The sequence below is a fragment of the Narcine bancroftii genome, chromosome 6 (genome assembly GCF_036971445.1).
Source record: "Narcine bancroftii isolate sNarBan1 chromosome 6, sNarBan1.hap1, whole genome shotgun sequence".
NCBI lineage: Eukaryota > Metazoa > Chordata > Chondrichthyes > Torpediniformes > Narcinidae > Narcine > Narcine bancroftii.
The window spans coordinates 88,951,473-88,977,318 of NC_091474.1; the positions used below are offsets into that span (position 1 = coordinate 88,951,473).

Below are 25,846 nucleotides of genomic sequence, written 5' to 3' on the forward strand. Positions count from 1 at the left end.
TCAAGTCCTGCACTGCCTGTAAGGAGTTGGTATGTTCTCCCCGTGGCCCACATGGGTTTTTCCCCGGAGGCTCTGGTTTCCTTCCACCCTTCAACATCTACGGGGATTGTAGGTTAATTGGGCGGCACGGACTTGTGGGCTGGAGAGGCCCGTTACTGTGTTGTATGTCTAAATTTAAAATTTAAAATTCATGCATATTACTTCTACTTTAATACTCTTTCTCTAGCCTTTCAAATAATTTAATGTTGATTAAGTATGACCTATTCTTTTGAATTCTGTGCTGACTGCTGCTGTCTGGATGATTTTTATATTACATGTTTATATTACATTTTTATATTCAATGTATTTGAGCAATGGAAAATGAGAAGTGAATTAATAGAGATTATATCAGGGGCAGAGATATGGTGGACAGGCAGCACCTTTATCCAGGACAGCTGAAGATGTCAGTCGATACTTATTTAAGGCTAATGGAGGAAAAATTTAAGGGTGACATCAATTTTTTTCACGGACGGTGTAAAAAGGTGGTGGATGCCTAGAATACATTGTCGGTGGTGGTAGTGGAAGCTGGTACAATAGGGACAATTAAAATATAGACGCACACTTACAAGAAAAAAAATTGAGGGCTGTGAGGCAGGGGAGGACTAGATTGTTGTGGAGTAGGTGGGCATTGCAGTTCATGTAGAGGTTAGTGCAGCGCCTTTTCAGCGCCAGCGACCGGGATTTGAATCCCGCAATCTATGTAAGGAGTTAGTACATTCTCCCTGTGTCTGCGTGGGCTTTCCCTGGGGGCTCCAGTTTCTTCCCTCCCTGCAAAAAAATGTACCGGGGGATGTAGGTTAATGGAGAGTAAATTGGGTGACATGGACTCGTGGGCTGAAATGGCCTGTTATCGTGCTGTATTTAAAATTTACTCGCAGGCTGAAGGGTCTGTACTGCACGGTTATGTTCTATTTTTGAATGATGCTTTCATAAATTTTTCTATCATAGACACTGACTTGTCGTCCCCTAATTCCTTGACTTGTTCTACCAGATTTTGTAAAGCTGCCCATCAGACTTCTGGGATTACTTTCTTATCTGACAAATTTATATGTAAGTAATTACGCCCCTGTTATCTCTTCCTTAATTACTTTCAATGAAGGAGGATGGAATCTTCCAAAACCTGTAGGATTATCCTTTTAATTATTCTCCTTCCTACATCCATTCATACCATATGTTCCTAAATATCTATACATGATCCATTCTTCAAGGAAATATCAGAGTTTTATATTATTATAATTTAACTGGACTTATCCAGTTTATCTGAAGACTTCTTTTCTGGTTTAACACATCTTTGTCAGTCAAATACTTTAATCTTAATAGTTTAATTTCACTGTTCCTCTCACTTGCCCATTTCTCTTTTAGTGTCTATTGTAATTTCTTCATAATCCCTGTGAATCTTTTCTTTTACACTTGCCTATCTGCAGAATTTATTTCTCGAGATTTTTGCTGATCACATTTTAAGTGCTTTCTAATTTCAATTTGCTGTTTGCCAATAAAAAGAACATGTATAAAATTCTGCTTTTCCTCTATCTATTTTCCGTGTATTCTTTATCTTTCTCAATGATCATTTCAACCTTGTGTCATGATCATTATTATCTCGAAGCTCTTTTATGGTTAATTCTCAAATATTTGTGAAGTTCGAGATTTCATGCTTGCTAGGCTCTTTACGAGCTCTGTCTGAAGAGAATCCGGTAAAAGCATAAAGTTCCATTCCCTCTTCCACTGCATCTTCTTGCAAATTTATTCAGGATAGTTGAAAACATCCACAAGCATTAGGCTCGATTATTATTCCACGTCATTTGCAAATTTACTTATCAATTATTCCCTGGCTTTTCTGCTACAACGTGATCTGCAGTTAGTGAGAACGTCTTCATTTTAATCTCAATCTATATGTATTCCATTTCCATCCTCAATGTTAGTTCTATCCTTTTAGTCTATGCCCCATTTGTACAGTTCCCTGGACATCTTCCATCACAGTGCTTTTTAACTACTTTATAAGATGTGGTATTTAATTGGAGAAACAAATTGGAGGAACAATGCCTAATATTCTGTCTGGGCACTCTCGAACCAAACAGCATAAACATCTGCTTCTCCATTTTCTGTTAAATCTCTCCCCAAGGCTCTTTCTTTCCCTATCTCCTTCTCTCTCCTTTCCTCCAGCTCCCCCCCCACCCTCCCTCCCCTCTCCATTCAGAAAGTGACCCCCTTCCCTCATTCAGAGAGCGACCCCTTCCCTCTCCATTCAGAGAGCGACCCCATTCCTTCTCCATTCAGAGAGCGACCCCCTTCCTTCTCCATTCAGAGAGTGACCCCCTTCCTTCTCCATTCAGAGAGCGACCCCCTTCGCTCTCCATTCAGAGAGCTACCCCCTTCCCTCATTCAGAGAGTTACCCCCTTAACTCTCCATTCAGAGAGTGATCCCCTTCCCTCATTCAGAGAGTGACGCCTTCCCTCTTCATTCAGAGAGCTACCCCTTTCCCTCATTCAGAGAGCTACCCGCTTCCCTCTCCATTCAGAGAGCTGTCCCCTTTCCTCTCCATTCAGAGACCAACCCCCTTCCCTCATTCTGAGAGCGACCCCTTCTTTCAGAGGGCTACCCCCTTCCATCATTCAGAGAGTGACCTCCTTCCCTCATTCAGTGTGACCCCTTCCCTCTCCATTCAGAGAGCATCCTCTTTCCCTCTCCATTCAGGAGCTACCCCCTTCCCTCATTCAGAGAGCAACCCTCTTCCCTATCCACTCAGTGAGCTTCCCCTCCCCTGATCTCTTCACATCTTTTCTCTTCTACCCTCCCAGTCATATCCATCTATGACCTCTTAATGTTTGGCCTGTATTCCTTTCTCTGCTCCTTCCTCCACCTGCTCCTTCCCCTCCATTCAGACACCTGCCTGCTTTTTGCTCATACCTTGATGAAGGGCTCAGGCCCGAAATGTTGGTCACCCTATGCAAGGAAACACCAGTGTTTCTCAACCAGGGTTCCCCAGAACCCTTGGGTTCTGCAAGAGATCGCTAGGGGTTCCATGAGAAACAGTGATAAATAGGCTAATACATTTTTGAGTAATTTTTGTTTAATTTTATATTCGTAATTTTACTATACACAGATGGCATATTGTTGGAAAATCCTTGATTATTATAATAAAGGTTTCAACCTCTTGTATTATTTAAAATGAAAACCTCGGTGTGAGGTCTCAAAAACAAGCGGTATGATTGTTTTTGCATTGCCAATAAATTTGACATAAAAAGGGGGTCATTTTTTTCCTTAAACAAATTATCAAAAAAAAAATGTTTACCACATGAACTGCAATAAAAAATATAAAAGAGATAGATATTAATAATGGTATATAATAATTTTTATGCTGTGGTTCCCTGAGACATGAAAGCTATTTCAAGGGTTCCACAAGGGTACCCTTGCTATAGATGCTCCATGACCCTGCTAAGAATTTTTGTGCATTGCATGTCATTAGAAGGATAATACTCAGGGAGAATGGATGGTCCAGATTGATTGTCAGATACATGCATGACATCACATATAACCCTGAGATTCTTATTCCTGCGGGCCTGGCAGAATTACTACTTATTGGTAGTGGAATAAAAAACTGTACTCATGTAAACAAATAATGAAGTGCAAAGAGATAATGAAATGTAAACAGAAAGAATGAAAATAAAACAATAAAATGCACAAGTAATGAGTCCATGACTGAGTTTGCTGTTGAGGAGTTCAATGGGGGAGGGATAGTGGCTGTTACCTGGTGGTGCGAGTCTTATGGCACCTTCGAAAAGAATACTGCACCCTAATAGGCGCAAAATGGGTTGGGGGGGTGAAATCGCTGAACTATCAGAGGGATGGCGCTGTTAGAGGAATGGCATTCAGCCAGAGTTCCAGTGACTGAGTGAATGGGTAAATTAAATCCCCCATTTAACTGATTTCCAATTATTGTTGCGTGACAACTTCCCACACTCAGAGTAGCAGCTGCATTTGCTACAAGAGTGATCATACTTGAAAAACTTTTAATTGCTGGCAAATATTTTGAGGAGCTCCCAGGTTGTAAATGGCACCACAGGCATGTGGTAATCTCTGCCTTCGGGTTACACTGGGCAACCAAGATTTTGCTTCCTTAACACTTTTGGGTGTTGTTTATGGATTTTTGGGTTGCCGATTATGAAATTCACCTTATCATGTACCTTCTTTTTTAGATATAACCAATTTTTGTGATTTCCTGTCATTTTTTTAAAGTCCACTGGTACATTGTCCACAAAGCAAGCTGCTTTGGTCAGTCCAAGCAGGCCTGGGCAGGCACTCAGTGCAGATGCTATGCAAATGTTGCCTTAGACCTGGCCATACTTAGACAGGATAGATGCAGACAGGCTATAAAAGCAGCTCACATGTGCTAACCCTAATGCTAAATTCAATAAAAGTTAATTTAATGTTTCTCCAAGTTCCTACGTGATAGAACAAATCTTCATGTTCAGCTCAAAGTTGTCTATCATAATCCCCAATTTTTTTTAATGAAGCAAACCTTTTGAAAAAAAAATTATTGTCCAGTGTCGTTAGCTAAGCTGCTTCATCCTTCCATAGTGAGATACTTATTTCCCTTATGGCTCATTCGTCTGCCAAAGCAACCAATAGTTTTCCAGTGGAACAACTGAAAGGTGTGGGGGTCCTCAAGTACAATGTTCATTCAGCGAGAAGTTGTTTTCTGACCAAATACTTGAGCAAATTACATTGGAAAACTCTGGTGATGAGCCAATCAGGCGAGAAGGCATGCCAGAAAGGGCCAATCACACTGATCATTTGTCAAAGGTAATCGGGTCACTTCTCCCCACCCTGAACTCTCCTTTCACAAGCACAACATAAATGGGAGAGGTTCCTATGGTCTATCCTAGTGTGCCTCTCAAGTGCTGACATCCCTCTATAACCAACACTGTTGTAACAGCCCAGGTAAGTTGCATGCTGAGAAATCTCCAATCCTGTTCCACTCCACTTCAACCATCTGTTGATAGGGCAAAGCAAAGCTCTTCACAGGGTCACCAGCCCATCTCCCTCCAACCGGTTTGTAAATGCACTGAATCTATGACCCTCAGAGTTGCTGGAGTCAGTGTTGTGCGTGTGTGGGGTACAGTGCAAAAGGTCCATTAAAAGTTCATTGATTGAATCATTTACACAGGCTGTGAGCATCGCAAGCCAGGCCAGGACTCATAGATGTCCAAGACCTTCTTGAGGCTGTTTCGCAAAATATCAGGTATTGTGAAAGCACACTGGAGGCGTGTCAGAGGTGTGCATCTGGAGCTTGGATTGTCGATAGTTTGGATTGAAGGCTGTGTGGAGTCTGTAGGAGCCCTGGAAGCGAAGTCTTGGACAATGTGACTCTGGGATTACTTCTCTTTTGCTGGTTGTAAGGCGTGCAGGGCAATTTTTGCTGATAGCGAATCTTTGTCTACTGTAAAGAAATTTCGTGTAATATCACATTTTCTGATTTATTACATGGCAATAAAATCATCTTGAATATTAATCAGGCAGGATAAGGTAGCAGATTTCCTCCTTGTTGAGCTAGTAGATTTGATAATCCTGGAATAGAGTTCAAGAAGCCATTTGGGGTTGGATTGCATGCTGATTGTTTGAAGTACTGGAACCTGTATGAGGGTGCACGGGGGTTCAGTGTAGAGCACATGCCTGTGAGGGTCAGTGTGGGGAATTGTTCCCAAGGTCAGTGTATGGAACTGTGCACAAGAGTGAGTAGGGGGTGATCTATACGCAAGGTCAGTGGAGTTGGCGCCAGTGTAGGGAACTGTGAACATGAGGCCAGTGTGAGCGGAAGTGGGAGTTAGCGTCGAGGGCATTGCACAGAAGATACATAGCATGAATGAAGGGAAGAATGCACAGTGGCAGATCATCCTTATTAATATAAGGAGGTCTGTGTAGTGCAGGCAAGCTTCTCTCACTTAGACATTCTTTAATCCTGTTGTGATTGTGTGCATTCTGTTGTGCTGCATTGCACTTCAGCTATGAATATTCAGCAGGTTTATTTCAGAGGGCCCATTTATCTACTTGCAGGAGTTATGACCTAGAATTTAAATCGAGTTTTGCGTTCAGTGTCGATCAGATTCTCCAGGGTTTAATTACAAAGCTTGGTGCTGCAGACACCACACTCTGATCCAGCTGTCTCCAACCTCACTGAGGAACCGGTGTCCTTGATTTAATTCTTGATCTATGCAAAACTCAAAGCTGCTGTCTGTTCCCCCTGAGACTTCATGAGCTGACTTGCGCTGTGGCCCAGACTCATGGGTCCCTGCCATCAAGTTTCCTTCTGTGCTAGCTTCGGCGATCACAGCATCTCAGCCTAACTTTGCAGCCCAGAAGCAAAGGCGGACCTGCTGCGATTACCCAAGCTGGGAGACATCCCATTTCACTCACTGACTCAGGCAACGCACAAGGATCTCAGGAATAGACAAAGGCATGCTGGACAACACCTCATCTTCTGACTGGGCGCCCTCCAACCAAACAGCATTAATATCGACTTCTCTGGCTTTTGTTAACCCTCCCCTTCTCTGTCTCTCCATTCCATCTCTTTTCACACAAACATGATGAATTCCTACCCAGTACATAATAAGGGATTATATCCAATGACCACCTTTGGTTGGTTTGGATTCCTCCCCCATTGTTTCGGATAATCTCCTGTTTCTGCCTTTTCTGATTTTTCCTTGAAGAAGGACCCAGGCCTGAAACGTCGGCAACATTACTCGAGGCGCTGAAAAGACTGGCCGAGTTCCTCTAGCACTGTGACTGATTATACTATGATCGAGAGTACTAGTGTGTTGCAATCCCCTTATAAGTGTCTTAATAAAGATCCTTCCTGTGTCCAGACGCATTGCTCTTTGAATCGACCAAACCCTTCACTTCCCTCACAACACACACCAACTGACCTTTGCAAGTTGAACTAGCTGGGAGAATGCCAGCAGGATTGGAAGAAGCTTGATTATCTATGAGGTCATAGATGACGCACCGCAACCTCCAGCCCCAGCTCTGCTAATACATTCAAAAGTGCCCAGCAATGGATTTCTCCAGCAGGTGAGCATTGAACCACCAACCCCTGATATTCAAAGGCATTGCCATCATTAAGTCCGCCAACATGAACATCTAGGATGATAGTGATCAGAACTTGGCTTGCCTCAGTATCCTGATAACATCTCCTAAAACCATGACCTCTACCAGCAAGAAGGTCAAGGGCAGCAAGCCCAAGTGCCCACATACCAGGTGCTGTTCCATTGCTACTTGGAAATACAGTAAAACCCCTGGTTTATGGCACCAATGGGGATTTGTAGATGCCGGATAAGTGATTTTTCCAGTTGTTTGGGATTATGTGTTGTGTGATTGGCGAACTACGGTGATGTAGTAACCTGTATTTTTTTTTACATACCATATGTCCATCCCATTTAAAATTTGACCCACACCCTTTTCTGGACCAGAAATTGAGGACTTTCCAAATATCCTATGTAAAAGCTGAGCCACTATCTTTGGCCCAACTGCCCATCTGAACATTCGACGCTCTGACCGCGGACCCTTGCCTCGGCTGCCTGCCCATCCATGCTCCCGAAGTTCTGACCGTGGGCCCTCAACCTGGCTGCCCATCTTTTCAATCTCCAGACACACCAAGTGTGGACCCTCACCTTGGTTTCCCACCCATCCAATCTCCAGACTCCCTGACCGCAAGATCTTCACCCTGGCTGCCCGCCCACCAAGCTCCCAATGACCCAACCATGGACCCTCGTTTTGATCACCCACCAGAGCTCCCGACCCTTCCCCCACCCCTGCAAACCCTCGCCCTGGTCACCCACTCACCGATGCTCCCAACGCCCTAATCATGGACCCTCACCTCAGTCGTCTGCCCCCATCCGAGCTCCCGTCTCCCTGACGGCGAATAACAGGCCATGGACCTGTTTTTCAGATGATCCATCGCTTTTAAACTCAACTCGATTGGATTGGGCAGAACAAAGATGACTCCAGTTGCCTCACCTGTGTTTACATATCAAACTGACTTAAAAGTTTGAAAGGGACGTTCTATTGGGACTTGGACATTATTTCTGCTGATTGGTGGATTTCTTCACCCTGTGGAGGCTCAGTGCCTGAATCTATTCAGAGATGACAGATTTATGTCATTCAGCTGAAAAGGAGGCAGACAAAATTCACAAGGGTGTCACCAGTACTAGAATGCTTGAATTATAAGGAGAAATTGGAAGTGTTAGGACTCCCTGGAGAATAGGAGATGGAGGGGTGACCTTGTCGAGGTGTCTAAAATCACGAGGGGTACAAAAAAGTGGAAATAATCTCAGACACTTTTCCAATATCAGTGAGTCCAAAACCACAGGGCATAGATTTCAGGTAATAGGGCAAAGATTTTAGGGCAACTTTTTCACATGGAGCATAGTCCATAGGGACTGGCTGCCAGAGAATGTGCAATGCATAAATTATATTTTACTTCCTGCAGATGCTGTGTGATGTGCCGAGTACCTCCAGCACTTTTGCATATCGCGCTCGACCCCAGCATCTGCAGATATTCTTGTTTAACCGCCAAATGAAGTGTTACAGCCAAATACAATTATAATGTTAAAAGGTCTTTTTGACAGCTGCATCATCAGGAAAGATTCGCAGGGATTTTGGCCCTGCCCAACTCGGGCAGCCTATATGGCCAGGATGGACAAGCTGGGCCAAAGGGCCAATTTCCAAGCTGTTTGAGAATCAAGCAAAATGGGGTTATTGAGGCTGGGGCAAACAAATCAATGGTTGAATCTGGAGCTGGGATAAAGCGGCTGACGAGGTGATTCCTGTTTCTCATTCTTACGTTCTTTAGTTATGCTGAGCCCTGATCCTTGTAAATCCTTCAATCCAATCACTCAATTGAAGCCGCTGAGGTTACGAGATGACAAGATAGAGGAGCAGGAGTAGGCCTATCAAGCCTGCTCTGCCATTCTAATCATCTTCCCACTCCCCACCCCCCCCTCTCAACCTGGCTTTCTCTCCTTGATGCCCTGACTATTCAAATACCTGTCAATCTCTGCCAACAACCTCAATTCCACAGTTTCATATTCCGCAGACTCGTGACCCTCCAAGTAAAGAAATTTTGCCGCGTCCATGTTTTAAATTGATGCCCTTTCACCCTGAAGTTGTGCCCTTTAGTCTGAGAATCCCCTACCATGGGAAACATCCTTGCACATCCACCCTGTCCAGACCTTGAGGCATTCAAAATGCTTCTATGAGGTCCTCCTCATCCCTCTGTACTCCAGTGAGATAACTAGGGGCCAGTCCAACTCTACACTGGGTGGAGGAACCAGAAACTCATGCGACACCAAGTTAAACTAGTTGGGAGAATGCTGGCCGAATTGGAAGCCGCGTGACCACTTCCACTTCAATCTTACACGAGAATTGAAGAAATGTGTTTGCGGTTGCTGCTGTCCACTGCTGGTTTAGGTCTCAAGCAAGCTCATGCTCTCTCAGGTTTGGGTGCCATTCACTTACCTGCAGTGTTTGTTGTTTCCAGTGAGGGTTTCAATGATGAAGCACTCCCCCTCATTCAGGCAGTAGGCGAGGTCCTTATCCGTGCACGGCTTAAAGTGCTCTGACCTCTCTGTGGTGTAGGTGGTCGTAGCTGCAGGTATAGAGAATAGCAGGGTCAGTGGCTGGAACCCGGGCTAGGTCACACACACACACAGACAGGTCACGTGCAGGCTTGCGCAGAGATGTGCACAAAATCAGATGGGGGTCACACACAGAATTACACGCAAGTATCAGCATGTACAGGATCAAAGTTCAGAGTACACACATCACATATAACCCTAAGATTCGCTTCTCCTGCAAATTTCTACCTATCATTAGTAACCTTGCATGATAAATTCTAGTCCCTTATCATATCCAATTCAAACCTTCTGCTGGTCTGGATTCCTCCCCCATTGTTTAAATTCTGAGATTTTCCGATCTAGCCTTTCCTGATGTTCCCTTGAAGAAGGGCTTAGGCCTGAAATGTTGGCAATGAATAGACCAGTGGAGTTCCTCCAGCATTTACTGGGAGCCTGTTTCTGGAGCTCTTTGTTGTATTATGGATAGCAGAGAAGTTTTCATTAACGTGGGTCCCTGGAACTAGACTCCTCACTCAAGGCTTAAGGTGGACTGCTTCATGGTGCTTCTAAATGATTTCATTTGAATGTTAGCTCCATTTTATATTCACATTTGCTCTCTGTGTGATCTCCTTGGATTTCTCTCTATCTATTTTATGCCTCAACTGACAAATTCAATGACCTGGAGCAGGAACCATGGCTGAGCTTCTCTAACCAGAAATCTCTACTCAACGGGCAGGGACAAGGGCTGTCGAGTGCACACAAAGTATATTCAAGATTCCTTTATTGTCACGCAATAAAAACAGTGCAATGTTACACTGAATGTGGTTTTGCCTGCTGAAAGGCAGACAGATTCGCCATCGGCAGAAATTGCCTAAAGCGCCTCTTATAGTCAGAGAAGCAAATAAGAGGTCCCCACCCCCCCTAGAGTCACGGAGTGTCCATGAATTCATCTCCAGCACTCCCGCAGCCCCTGAAGCCACACAGAGACCGGGTCGGTGCCAAAGGGGTTATTCGAGGACATGGCCCCTCCTTGCAAAGTGCTGTGTCCACACACGCTTGCGGTTGTTGCTCGGCGTCAGGCCTGCCCTGCCCCCGCCCGCATCATTAGCATGTGTCACTAGCATCCGGGCTTTTGGCTGGCATGTGAGGAGGAGGAGGAGGAGGAGGCCTATGTCCGCTCGGCAGGTAGGCCACCCCACCGACGCTGACCGAGTCTATGGCTGTCTGACTGTGCTCCACTTGGGGTAGGTAGGCCACCGTCAGCACTCAACATCCCCCCCCACCCCACCACACTGAACGAGTTTACAACTGTTGGACTGTGCCCCACCCGGTTATCTTAATGCCCTCCTCTATCACTCATTCGGGCACCAAAGTATTGCCAACATGTCGGGCACCGACCCTGCACAGAGTCCAAACCATCAGCAGCCAGAGTTCTAGATCCAAACCTCCGATCAGTCAACCTTAAGCCCCCTCTCAGATCCCGGCCCCAATACTTGCTACCCCTTCAGCCAGCTTTGAGCCAGTCTCCAGCAGTCCGCCTCATGATGGGAATCCCTTGACAGCAGTTGCCCACAGCCTGCCCAGGCTCCTCGCCTCGAGTTGCCAGCAGCCCCCCACCTGCGGGTCCTTAATCCGCAGAACCCCTTGCTGGTCCGGTGCTCTGCTCTCCATCCCGTGGGTCGTCTCCTCTGCTTCTCAAACGGGGATAGGAGGAGGTGTTCTCGGGTTACTCGATGGGTCAGATGCATGTGCAGATGCAGAGGGATTTGGATAGTAGCAGAAATTAATTACAGGCTCTAGCAAGTCTCCATGCCACTTTCTGCTCACCAATATTCTCTTGGTAAATGAGCACACACACTCAACACACTTTGGCACAGATTTCAGCAAATGAATTTGACAGATTTGCATGTGAGCTTTGCATTGAGGTTCTCACTGAGTTGGCTGGCACAGTGGGGCGTTGGAAGCTGTAGGTTTACAATCAAGTGCATGAACCTTTCAATTCAACTTGAAATTTTGGAAAGGATCCTCAAAGCAAATAACATAATAAGATTAATGGCCATGTTGAGAATGCATGGACTCAGAACACTAATTTCGGAGCACAAACTGAGCACTGCTGGAGTGCACGCCAAAAAATCCATGTTTACAATTCTGTGAATGCCACGGACAGCCAAGGGCATTGAGCAGAACAATGGAGAAACAAAGGGATGATTTCTCTCCCACACTGCTGGAAATTCCCAAAGGATGGAAAAAAAAATTAGGTATGCGATTAATAATTCGAATATTAATTATGAACTATTACCATAATCTCTAGGTTCAGTGTTAAGACAGAACTTTGGCCCTGCGTTGGTTGAATCTTTGGCCCTCACTTCAGGAGTGAGCGACTTTGTTTCATCGATATCAACTTTCAACTTTGTTTAGGGGTTTTGGAAAATTTAAATTTATTATGTCCATTCTTTGGGAACTCACATACGATTACTTTTGTAATGTTTTCTTCACTGTCTTTTTCTGTAACACATTCCATAATTGCACTTATTATTACTGAAAATTAAGTCAAAAAAGGAAATTCTCAAGGATTACAAATCTGGAACCAAAGTCAGGGGAAGCAGTTAGTGAGCACAGTCTTTCGTCGAAGGTACTATCTCCACCCTGCAATTCGTTTGAAATTTAATTCACGAGCAAATTTAGTCATTGGAAAATGCCCAGTTTGGTTATTTTAAAATGAGATGAGATTGATCTCCCTGGGGTCTCCACGGTAACACTGAACCAACTAGTTAACAATGAGCCAACTTCTCAACATTTATATGTAGAATGGGAACTTTTCTCCAATCTGCAACCTGGATCTAGTCAACTGAACATGGATGAAGAGAATCAAGACACTCAACAATCAATACTCATAAGAGTCTTAACTCCAACACAAAATTAACTGAGAGGGTAAACTGATTACAGACTTCAAGTTGCAATGGACAAGATATTACAAATCATGCCTTATTGTCTTTGCCATCAAGATGCTGAACGAAAAGACACGGTTGTAGAAGGATGGAATTTCTGAATGTGAGAATTAATTCTCAGGTAATGATTGAAATGCAGAGCAAGCAAATGCATATTTACACAATAAAAATCCTTTATCTGTGCATGGCATAGTGATGGAGTGGATGGCACTGTTGCCTCAAAGCTCCAGTGACCGGGATTTGATTCTCATCTTTGGTGCTTTCAGTGTGGAGTCTCCCTCTTTAAATTTATAAATTTAGACATACAGCACGGTGACAGGCCATTTTGGCCCACAAGACCGTGCTGCCCAATTGCACCCAATTAACCTATACACCCCGCTACGTTTTGAATGGTGGGAAGCAAACCAGAGCCCCCGGGGAAAACCCATGCAGACACGGGGAGAACGTACAAACTCCTTACAGACAGTGCAGAATTCAATCTCTGGTACTCTAAACGCACTGCACTGAACATTATGCCCAGCGCACCACACAAATGGCACCATGAGTTTCCCTTGGCTGCTTTCAGTTCTTCCCACATCACAAAGCCATGCTGGTTTGTTAATTGTTGGGTTAAATGCCACTATAAATTATTGCTGATATAAGTGGGCGGCAGGAGAATCAGGGTGAGTTAATGGGTCCGTGAGAAATAATAAATAGGTTGCAGGAATTTCAGTGGGGGTGGAATTGATGGGATTGCTGTGAGAATTGGTATTCTTCAGCAAGAAGAGGATCTTAATGGATTGCAACCAGTTAAAGAAAAAGTGGAGCATTTTTGAAAGCAAATATCATTTTACATGGTTGGAAATGGCACTGTGACCTTCGGAAGTACTAGGCCCTTTCAAACTACTGTGTAAAATGGGGTTAACCAGGCAATCTGCACAGTGAGCAACCCAGTTACGTGGCAATTTGAAAGGGTCCAACCGGGTCAACCCGGTCAGAACCCAACCAGGTCCCTGACCTACCTCGGAGATGGTCAGGGAACCCAGTTAAACATACCCAGGTCTCCTCCCCAGCCGATTTGAAAACGAGAGTGGCCGACTCGCTTACTCCAGTGATGCCAGCCCTGCAGAGTTGCACCATCAGCATCTGAACATCATGAACTTCCGGTGAGTGTGTGACATGTCATCGCAGGGGTGGGATCTCCCTTAAATCACCGGGTTGGCGATTTAGCAGGTAGGTCCGCCTTCGATCTGAAAGGTGCATCCAGCGCCCAAGATGCAGTAATTGCATTCAAGTCCCTGGAGGGCTACCTGGTGATGTGGATAATTCCAAAGACTAGTAGTTACCTGACTGATCATAAACTGATTGACCATAAAGTGATGGAACATCTCATTCTGTGGACCTGAGACCAAAACTTATACTGGGGGAGGGGTTATGGCATTGTCAACTTTATTAGGGGAATCAAGGGGGAGGAGCCACGGGTACAATCAGCAAGGGGCGGGCCAGCCATACACGTACAAACAGTGGTTCTATCACATTCACTCCCTCTTTTAAAAGAAGTCGGTGGCGTGAAGTCGGTTCCATGTCCATTACAGATTCAGTGTGCCAAGTGGTCTTGTCTGCTGTTGTGACCATCATAATGCCAGCTGTGGCTCATCTGTTGACATCTGAATGGTCTGCTCGATGTCGGCGAGAGGGTTGTCCAGCAACTGACCCAAGTCAGCTGGGTCGGGGACTGGGGTCGGGTGACAAGGTATGGAATAGCTGATCAGGGCGGTGGATGTACTGGTTGGTTGGCTGACGGACTTTGCAAAAAGGGATTCATTCTGAACAGTTGCAAATGTTGACACAAAATAATCTGAGGAGAAATATGTTGAGTTCTCTAGTAAAATTAAGATTTATCTTTCCACTTTATGGTTTACCAAGAACCAGACTTAGACAGCTTTGTTCATTATTTAATGTGCATATGTCATCAGGCAACATATGGTGTTAGTGAGAGATTAGTGAGAATTGTTAAAGAAGCAGGTTCAGGTTTAAGACAATAATTGGCAAATTTCCTCATCAATGACAAGATGACGCTTTGTTCCACAAAAAGTTATAATTCTGCCGAGTGAGGAGAAGGTCAAAACATTGCTTTTGAGGCAAAAATAAATTACGATTCATGTCAGGTAGTAAAGCAGGACAAACCACATAATACAGTTTTGTGTCAATGCTGGGGAGCAAACGTAACATTTGTAAACAGGATATTGGAGTGTTAGCAGAAGTGTGTGGTACAAAGATACATCTTGTGAAACTGGGAGATAAAATCAGGAGTTTGTGTAAATCACAAATCCTGTCAAAAGATCTGCAAGAGAATACCAGCGAGGCACGTGCTTTTTGAGTGCATTCCAGGATTGTCCAAAGGAGGGAGGGAGAGATAATATACCTTAAAAATGGGATCAGAATCCGAGTTTATTGTCATGGCAGCATCTTACAATATGTGGTGATACGACCACCAGCCGACTGCAGGAGGCGATCTCTGTACCTGCAGGAAGACCTGACTCCACCTGGCCAACTGTCAATCAGCTGACCCGAATATAAACCTGAGCCGGCCGGTCCTGAGCCAGTCACACAGGGAGCCACCAAGGCATGAACTGGTGTTCAGACTTTTACTGGAATAAAGCCTGTTGTACGGTCTTTCGAGTTTTGTGTTGGCTTGCTGGTACCTCATTGCACCGCACTATAAAAATAATAATGCACAAAAAGTAAGGCAGTGTCCTTGGAGAAATGAATCGAATCTTTCTCAAGACGTGGAGGCAAAGGTTCCTTTGAGAAAATCAAAGATAAAACCTGCAGTGAGGGTAAATTACATGAATATGTGAATCACACTTTCTTTTAAAACCAGGGAAAGCAGTGCATAGAGTGTAAATAAAGGCACAAATGATGATGTGTACACAAACAAGAAATTCGGGGAATTAATTGAAAGAGCTGCAAATGTTTTAACAAGCTTTTGACTCACAATCAACAATATTTTCAAAGGCTACTTTTATTGTCACGTAATAATACATTAAAGATGATGCGCTTCAAGTTTGTTTCACTGTAAGACAGAGAGAGTCGCCATGAGGCTTGCCCGGTGCCCCTCGACAATAGGAGAAAGAGAAGCAAAAGAGAGTCAATTAGGGTTTCTAAGACCACAGGCCTGTAATGGCACAATCAACGAAATCTGCCGCTCCACGGGCTGTCTAAAATGGAAAGTGCAGGAATATTTAGTCAATTCATGCACCGCGATTTACCCTGAAGGATCCCTACTACTTTTGGGGGGAAGCCTGCAGTCTAAATTGCACTGCAAAACTCACCTCATGAATTTGACTCCAGCTAATGACGCAGGCCACGTAAAAGCACCAAGACTAACGCGCAGAGGGGTGCAGTGTAAATGACCACAAGGTGAGTAATTATGTTAAGTCTTTCACAGATTTTTCAAAAGTTGCTGTCTAAAGAACACTACTGAGTGTCACCTCCAGCACTCCTGAAGCCGCTTAGACTCCAGTCCAAACCGTAGGCAACCCGAGCTCCAGATCCAAACCTCCGACACGATCGGGAAGCCCTCAGCACCCGAGGCCCCCCTGAAGTTTTTCTTGCCCTCAGCATCCTCTAAAATCTCAGTTCCAATACCTGGTCTCCAGCAGCCCTCAGGACGGTGCGAGTCCTTAGACCGCAAGTTGCCAGCAGTCTGCAGCCCGTGTGGGCCAGCCGCTGAGCTGCACTCCTCACAGTGAGCTGAGCAAGATGGACGTACATGACAGGAAGCTGGAATGAGCTCTCTGCTGTTGGACTCTCTGCCCTGTGGTCAGGAGCAGGGGGTCTGACTGAGTTCCCCCACAACTCTGGGTTTACAGCCCGCTGTGTAATTGGATCCTGGATTTCCTCACCTCCAGCTCACAATCAGTGATGACTGACAAGAACATCTCCTCCACTATCTCCATGCAGCACCAAGGGGCTGCATTCTTAGCCCCCTGCTCTTTTCACTACACACTGGAGACTGTGTGGCTCAGGAGGACATCACCACCATCTATAAATTCGCTGATGAAACCACGGCAGTGGGTGCTATAAAAGGGAGCGATGAGCTGGCATACAGGAGGGAGATTTAAAACTTGGCTGAATAGGGCTCTGTGATAATACACAATACTATCACCAATGTATATTTGTATATATTTGCATATAGCTGTTGTGATTGGCTGAGAGCCATAGCCACGCCTACTGGCAGGTCAGTCCAGACCAACCAGGGTCTGGTTAGGAGCAGCCCTTTATGACCTGTCAGTAGGCGTGGCTACTGCTCTCGGCCAATCACAACAGCTATATGCAAATATATACAAATATACATTGGTGATAGTATCCTGTACTATCACAGGCACCAACAACAACCTCACACTCCAACCAGGAAGGGAAAACCAGAGGTGTGCAATCCACTGGGGGACATCAGAGATGGAGAGGGTGAGCAAATTTAAGTTCTTGGGAGTCACTATCACAGAGGATCTTTCCTGGATCCAGCACACTTACTGTTGCCGCAACCTTACCCACAATACTGGAATGAGAGTATCACCCCTTCAGAACAGATCTTGCTTATTTGCCTTAAATTTGCCTTGAATTTAGAAATTCATTCGACAGGTTACCTGTTAGCTGGTTGACACTGACTAGAAAACAGACTATAAATTCCAGCTGAGTCCTTTGGTATCGCCATACCATTGCCCCTCTCTCGTGCAAATCGAGTTGCAGGTTGCAGGCCTAAGTCACTTGTAATTAATTAGTAGTGGGTTCCCTGTGGGGAATTCACCTAGCTCTGCCAGTGAAATTTACATCTGGTTCGCTGGGAGTGAAACACACAAATCTGCACTCACTGTTTCATGGGTGCCGTGCTGCTGGAGGTCACCGGAGCGCCGCTCCAGCACCTTGGGGGAGCTCCTGAACCTCACGGGTCCTCCAGCACCTCATGGGGTGGCTTGGGTACCTCGTCGCTGTCTTTGGTGAACTCCAGCACCTAAATAATTAGCTCTGCACCCCTGACTGTGATTGAAGTCAAAGCACAATGCTGGAGAAACTCAGCTGGTCAAACAGAGTATCCAAGATAAAAAATCCAATGAGCCCTTCATCGTGGCCTATACAAAGTTAGGGCACCTGCCTACATTTAGCTCACACCCTGTGAGGGGTTCAAGCCCAGAAAGGCTTGATATGCATCTTTATCTTTCCTATATAAAGTCCACTGTTTGACCTGCTGAGTTTTTCCAGCATTGCATTTTTACATCTGGTACACTGGGCAGGGTCCAGATCAGTACAATTTAAAATTTTTAAATTTAGACATATAGCCAGTTCACGTGTCTGTGCCGTCCAATTATACCCAATTAACCTACACCCCCGGTACATTTTGAATGGGGGGGGGGGAGGAAACCAGAGCTGCCCCCAGGGAAAACCCACGCAGACATGGGGAGAAAGTACAAATTCCTTACAGACAGAGCCAGAATCGAAACTTGGTCTCGATCACGAGAACTGCAAAGACTTTGCGCTAACCACTGCACCAATCGTACTCATCTTTCTACTACCCTTGTTATAAAAGACAAGATTTTTTTAAGCAGAGAATCTTTTTAAATTTAAAATTTTTAAATTTAGGCATATAGGCCATTTTGGCCCATGAGTCCATGCTGCCCATTTTAAACCAAATTAACCTACACCCCCCAGTACTTTGTTTCTTTATAATGGACAGGGATCATGCATCCCTGTCCCTTAAGCGAGACCCAACCAGTGTTCCTTTATTCATCAATTCTTAAATTAAATTAAACACTTCTCAATACTAACTGCATTTATCTTCTTCTTTCAAGGCAGTCCCTTGGGATCTAGGATGACCCGCTTCTACACAGAGGTTCTGTGGCTTCTGAGGTGACAAATGAGAACAATCTAGGAAGGTCAGACCCTCCCTTAGATGGGCCAGGATGCGGCTGATGAGGTGGTTGTGTAGTTAGTGGTGCACTCTTTTAAATTTTGGAATGGTGCTCAGGGGATCCAATTCTCCCAGAGCAGGAACCATGTGGATGATTACAAATCCCTCGACGCTGCCCCAACAAACATATACAGGGCACATGCAGATAAAATTAAGCTTCCTCCACACTGTCTGATCAAACTCCCCGTAGAGGAGACTATCTCCACTGCCACGTCAAATACCCAAGGCAGTAACATACAGGTTAGATTCAGAATCAAGTGCACTCTACATAGATCTCTCAAATAGCTCCAGGTCTGATGCAAAATGGATTTTAGGTCTCTCAAATTAAACGATCTTGGGGCAGTGGTTGTACGGTGTAAATAGAGTCAAGTTCATTTTGGACAACCTGACCAGAAGCCCAGCTGTTCTGCTTCTTGAGTGAACTTTTGAATCACCTTTCAATCCTCTTGTTTCTTGTCTGTAATGTGAGGAATATTAACAGCAAGGAGGTTGTCTCCAATGCAGAAACACGAATCCTGAGGAAGCACCCAACTACAGGAGGAACTCAACATCCAAGGGTAGAAATGGTCAGTTCACATTATGGGTGGAGACCCTTTATCAAGATTAGGATGAAAAGATGGATGTCGGACTTGGGGGTGGGGGGGTGATTTCAGAAAGAGCTGATCAGATTGGTGCAAGGACAGCGCAACATCCATTCTCAATGCAAGATATGGACTGGTTAAGTATAATTTTTACACCAATTATATCTAACCCCACAGAAGTGACAGATCTAAAACAGAAGTATCAGAGAGGTGTTTCAGATGTGGGAATGAGACAGGAATTTTTTTATTTTTTACATGCTATGTGGTCGTGCGTGGTAAGACACCACAAAAAACATTAACATTAATGTCATCACACATTAAAAATAAACAAGAAATTTGTGTCTTCTACTTTTACATACTGGGTCAGTTCATTTCGTCTTCTTCTCCTTCTGTCATTTTAGATGGTGGAGGTCCACGGTAGGACTTCTCTGTTGTGTTCCATGTACGGTTCCAAAATTTGTTCGAATACTGTGATGTTATTTCTTAAATTGTATGTTATTTTTTTCCAATGGAATACATTTCTATGTACCATTATCTGATTCCACCTGCATTGAATTCGCCCATTGTTATTGAATGAAGATCTAGCGGGACCAATGCCTGAAGAGGGCGCACAAAATCAGTGAACCGGTGTGGACTCGAAAGGCCAACATGGCCTGTTTCCGCTCCGTAAATGGTTATATGGTTATATGGTTACATATATCGACTAGGTAATTTTATGGAAATAAGCAACAAATTGAGTAAATATCAAATCTCATTTAAAAAAATAGCACTGGCGGTAGCAGAAAAAATAGCAATCATTTGGAAGTCTGACTCCCCTCTACTTATAGCACGATGGACTGCGGAGATTAACAGCTGTAGACCTATGGACAAAAATCACATACAAAATATAACACTTTTGTAAAGGTATGGCAGCCATACCTGGACAACACCGGGTAATACTGATTTATTACTGATCCAGTAATAAATAAATAAATAACTATAAATGTTACTATTATACATATCCAAACGTGATTTCCCCAAATGTATTCTATATATTTAAAATATATGTATGCTCTGATGGTGAACAGATCTGTATGTATGGAAAGGAGGAGGGATGGACTGTTTTGTTTTTGTTTGTAAGATAAAATTTAATATGTTGTGTTATTGAAAATGTTATTACATATATTTTTGAAAAAAATCAAAAATAAAGTATTCAAAGAAAATTAAGATAAAGAAATAAATGTAAAATTACATACATAAAGAGCGAAGGAAGCTGGGGAAGTGGCGCAGAGGTGACTGGGTGGAGGACAGAAGGTGTGAGAGAGGGAGAGATGGGTAGAGAGATGGACCATTCGGATAGCAGGGAGTGGGAAGAGATAGAGCAGTGGTTCTTAATCTTTCTCTTTCCACTCACATACCACTTTAAGTAATCCCTATTCCATAGGTGCTCTATGATTAGTCAGGGATTGCTTAAGGTGGTATGTTGGAGGAAAGAAACAGTTTGAAAATTGTTTTAATTGTCCTTCATTGACTTGTTATGTGCACGGCTTCATAACTCCAAAGGAAATGGGCCAATGAGTATTTTTCTCAAGCAAAATATTTCAGTAACAACTGGGTCTAGAGCAGTGGTTCTCCACCTTCCCACTCGCATCCCACCTTAAGCAATCCCTGACTGATCACAGAGCACCGATGGCATAGGGATTACTTTAAGTGGGATGTACGTGGAAAGAAAAAGGTTGAGAACCACCGAGTTAGAGAGAGGGAACAAAAAAAAGTGAAGGTTAATTAGCCACTGAAAATATCCCGTCATGTATGGGTGAGTGGTCGAATCTGGGAGGGGGGGCGGGGGGGGTGATGGGAAGATGGAGACAATAACCTGAGACGAGCGTGAACCAGTATTTGATTGAAATGAATTGCATGGGCTGAAACATTGGTTTCTGTGATTAGAGATTCCATAACCTTCGTTGTTACCTCCTTTAAAAATTCATTCATTATTCAGACAGAATCCATGCTGACTATCCCTGATTTATGCTGTCCTCCAGGACTTTGACTCTGATGTTAGTTTGACTGGCCTATTGTTCTTTGCCAAGTCTCTTCCTCCCTTTAAAAAATACTGCCACATTAGCAACTTTCTGGTGGTGTGCCTGCAGCCAAAAACAAATGGAAAATGACAGTCAGATCCTGCGTTGTTTCCTCCTTTGCCCTTTTTTTCCCCAAAACGAGGTTGGGAAATGTTGAAGCTGCTACAGTTTGTCAGTCATGATTGGTTCAATGGAGCAAGATTAGGCTGCCCTGTGACGGGGACTGAATTACGGTGACTGTACCTTCAAACCTCCCGACCAAAGGCTGAAGGAAAGCTGCTGTCTTTGTGGTCGGGTCAGCTCCAGCAACCTGGAGAAACGTAAATGTAGTCTGTAGACACTGCAATTGTAGTAACATGGAGATTTTTGAGGAACTCAGCCGGTCTCCATGGGAGATAGAGATATATTACCGACGTTTCGGACCAGAGCCCTTCTTCAAGGAATAAACAAAATAAAGACTGAAGACAGGCCAGGGAAGGAGTCCAGACAACAAAAGGTGCTCATTGGATATGATAAGAGGAGAGGTGGGAATTGGTACTGCGAAAGGAGACAGAGAGAACAAGAGTGAGAGAACGAGAGAGAGAGAGAACGAGAGAGAGAGAACGAGAGAGAGAATGAGAGAGAGAACGAGAGAGAGAGAGAGAGAACGAATGCTGGGAGAAGGTTATGGGGGAAGGAGAGCATGGGGGTGAGGGGTTTCAAGGAAACCAGAGAAGTCGATGTTAATGCTATCCGGTTGGAGGGCATCCAGTCAGGTGAGGTGTTCCTCCAATTTGCGGGTGGTCTCAGTCTGGCAGTGCATGAGACCATGGACAGACATGTCAGTAAGGGAATGGGATGGGGAATTGAAATTCACTCCTCTCTTATCGTATCCAATAAACACCTTTTGTTGGCCTGGACTCCTCCTCCCACCAGTCTTCAGTCATTATTCAAATGCCTTCCTGTTCTTTGCTTTCTCCTTGAAGAAGGCCTCAGGCAATATATTTTTACCTCCTATGAACGCTGCGAGACTGGTTAAGTTCCTCCAGCGTCTGAGTTTCTTTTTTAAAAAATCAGTTCCAACAACCCATGTGTGTTGCAGTGAAGGATTCACGCCATCGATTTCCATGAAAGCACAGAACATTGCACAGTAGCAAGGCACCAGAACTGAGCTAAGTGCGTCGAGAACGGGGAGGGCTCTGGAACTAAGTGAAGCAGGATGGATGAGCAATCAGCTGTCCACTTACTGTGCATGGATTCTCCAGCAGCCAACCACACATAGCAGTGAATAAGCCACCTTATAGCAGTGAAGGATCATTGCCTCACAGTCCAGCAGTGCTCCACGCTGCCTGCACATCTGAACACAGTAGAGCCATAACGCACCAAGTATCCTTGGGTAAAAGCATTTCACAAGCATCAGAAAGCAATGGGCCATTCTCAGAACTCTCTTGAAATCCGACAGCACCTGCACCAAAGTCTTCTCCCAAACAGGAAAGGGCGGGGGGTGGGGGGGAGAGAGAAGAAAAGGGTTTGGGGGAAAGGGGTGGAAGAGACAGAGGGATAGGAGGGGAAAGTTTGGGAGGAAGGGAGAAGGAAACATTTACTAAGAAAAGACCAAGGATGAAAGGGAGGAATGTTTGATGGCTCTTAGACTGTTCTCGTTGGAGTACAGAAGGATGGGTGGGGGGTGGGGGGAATCCTCATATGCATTTCGAATGCTGAAAGGTGTATACAGAGTAGATGTGTTGTTTCACATGGCTGGAGATTCCAGGATAACGGCATAATTTCTGGATAAAAGAGTGTCAATTTAAAACAGAGATGCGGAAAATTTTTAGAGTCGTGAGTCTGTGGAGCTGTGGATGTGAGGCCATTGGGTGTATTTAAGGCAGAGGTTGACAGGTATTTGATTAATCAGGGCATCGAGAGAGAAAGCCAGGGAATGGGGCTGAGTGAGTGGGTGAATCAGCTCACGATTAGAATGGTGGAGCAGGCTCAGTAGGCCAATATTGTGATCTTGTGGAAGGAGAAGTGGGGGGGGGGGGGTCACATTGCCATGAGGAAGGGGGGTGACAGCTGAGAGAGGAAAGTAAGATGCTGAAGGTAAGTTGAAGGAAAGAGTGCATGGGAAGGTGGAAGGGGAAGTCCCAGGTTACTAAACAAAGGTAAAGCCATTGTCTCTAAACCAATGGGAGGAGAAGATTCATCGAGACATTGACATGAATGGCAAGGTTCGGTTACGAGGAGAGAGGCTGGGTTTGTTTTCTTGGAGTGGATGAATCTGAGGGGGGAGGTCATGTTAGAGTTGTACTACACTTTGACTGGTATCGAAAGGGCAAATAGCAGGGCACTTTTCCCCATTGCAGAGGTGTGTAAAACTATAGGATAGTAATTTAAGGTAAAGGGTAGAAGGTTTCCAGAGGATCTGGGGAATAATCAATTCATCCAGAGTGTGGTTGGAATCTGGAACATACTGCCTGGGTGGAGGCAGAGGCTTTCACAACAAGCATCTGGACGAGGGCTTGAATCCCCAAGGCAATTTTTTTTTGAAAATTTTATTTATCATTTGTATCAATACAAAATATAAATTCAAAACTTAATAAACCATACAAAATAATACAATAAATTTTGAATTTTCTCCCCAACCCCCTCACTCAAAAGAAAAAAAAGAAACACCTACTTGTACATATATAATATTATTAACATATATAGTATTCATTGATTATTTTTTTATAATTACTAACTGAAAGGGGCAAAGTGGAGGATGGGGATGGATTTTTTATTCATAAAATCTACATATGGTTCCCAAATTTTAGAAAAGTTTTCAGTTTGATTCCTTAAACTAGAAGTAATTTTTTCTAAAGGTATACAATTTTACATTTCAATATGCCATCTCCATTTTTACCAAATTCTCTGTTTTTCACATTACTGCTCGAATCCCCAAGGCATTGAAGTTCTGGTAAATGGGATTAATGAAGATAGGCAAGACATCTTCTGTTCATAGTTATCTTCGACACTCGGACATCCGTGTGAGATATTGCCACAAGAGAGCCTCCAACGTCAGAAAGGGAAATCCCCCCCCCCACTAACCTTGGTCACAACCTCTTCCTGCTGCTCCCTTTGGGCAGAAGCCTGATGAACTGTTGAAACATCATGTTTTGTTCTCATATCAATTGCAACTGTGAATATTTATCTACCTTTGGCATATTGTGGAAATAAACCCTCGTTATTTGATCATTAGCATGGATACAGTGGGCCCAGGGGTTTGTTTCTACTCTGTATGATTCAGAGCTGGAAAGGGTACCACAGGGACTCATAAGGAAGGCTTGAGTTTTCAGGAAAGGCTTTATTCCCTGGAGTGTCGGAGGCTGAGTGGTGACCTTATGGAAATATATAAAATAATGAGGAGCATGAATAAAGGGAATGGTGACAGTCTATTTTCAGGTGTTGGATATTTAAAATCTGAGGAGCAATGGATATAAGGTGAAACATATAAAAGAGATAGAGGACATCTTTTTCACATAGAGGATGGTGGGTATGTGGGAGAACTTGTTAAAGGAAATGCTAGACTGGAGTGCAATGCAGCATTTAAAAGTCGTTTGGACAGGTACATGGATAGGAAAGGCACATGAACCAAATACAGGCAAATCAGACTAGCTTTGGTAGGCATGGTTGGCACAGACAGGTTGGGCTGAATAGTCTGTAACTGTGCTGCATAACCTTCTGAGAATCTCCACAAGGATTGGTGCTGGGGGAGTCTATTCATACTACACCAGTTGTCCTGAATACTAAGGTCAACAGTGTGTGTGAGATGGGTCTCCACCAGGGGCATGGCAGCCACACACTAAGAAACAGCTGGGGCTACAGCCAGCCAGAGTGGGTGGCCAGGAAGTTGAAGGCGGCCTTGAAATAGATCACAAGGTCAAAGATGTAGGAGCAGAAGTCAGCCCGATGGCCCATCGGTTCTGCTCCGCCATTCTAATCATGAGCTGATCCATCCTCCCACTCAGCCCTGTCACATTTGTGGCCCGAAATGTGAAATTAATAACACCATCACCACATGCTTTACCAGTTGAACATTTCAGTGTCTTTATTTTCCTGCTTCCCTTATTTCATCATCCTGCACCTTCCACCTCCAGTGCATACCATCTGACTTCCGGTCAGGTTAATACATATCATGCATATTCATTATCGTGACATCCCTCCTTTCACCAGAAATAAACTTTATATCTTTATGTTTAAATGTAAACACTTTAACACTATCAATAACATTTTTCTGCCTTCTGAACCAACAAAACAACTTCAAATTCAAAGCAAAAACAACTTCAAATTCCCTCTTCACAAAATGTAACATAAACATGTTATAACCAAATGTAATATAATAGCTCAACTGTTCTTCTGTAATTATACTAATACAATGCTCACCTCATTTGCAAAATGTAAACATTTAAATGTATACATCTCACATGTTTAAATTCCAATACTTTTGTTTTTTTTTCATTTAATACCAAATAGTCGACTAAACAAAATGCAATTCATACATGTACTTTATGATGTATTGATCAAATCACTGTCCAAATGTTCCCATCATCATTTCTCTTCCTTGGTGAGTAACATTACTGCGCTTCATTGAAACTCATTCCAACTATCACAAACTTTCACTTTCGTGATAATGCGGGCACGATT

The 25,846-nt window shown here is 44.1% G+C and overlaps 1 protein-coding gene and 1 long non-coding RNA gene across 2 annotated transcripts in view; one reads left to right on the forward strand and one right to left on the reverse strand.

Moving 5' to 3' along the window:
- LOC138737315 (pro-neuregulin-3, membrane-bound isoform-like) overlaps positions 1 to 25,846 on the reverse strand; it is a 391,174-nt gene that overhangs the window by 139,656 nt on the left and 225,672 nt on the right. Inside the window, exon 2 of the mRNA XM_069888068.1 lies at positions 9,551 to 9,680. Within this exon, the coding sequence (XP_069744169.1) occupies positions 9,551 to 9,680 (130 nt within the window). The remainder of the gene's footprint in view (positions 1 to 9,550; positions 9,681 to 25,846) is intronic.
- The window catches only part of LOC138736326 (uncharacterized), a 99,959-nt gene continuing 91,009 nt past the window's right edge, over positions 16,897 to 25,846 (forward strand). Inside the window, exons 1-2 of the long non-coding RNA XR_011340233.1 lie at positions 16,897 to 17,045; positions 18,425 to 18,508. This is a non-coding gene — a long non-coding RNA (uncharacterized lncRNA). The remainder of the gene's footprint in view (positions 17,046 to 18,424; positions 18,509 to 25,846) is intronic.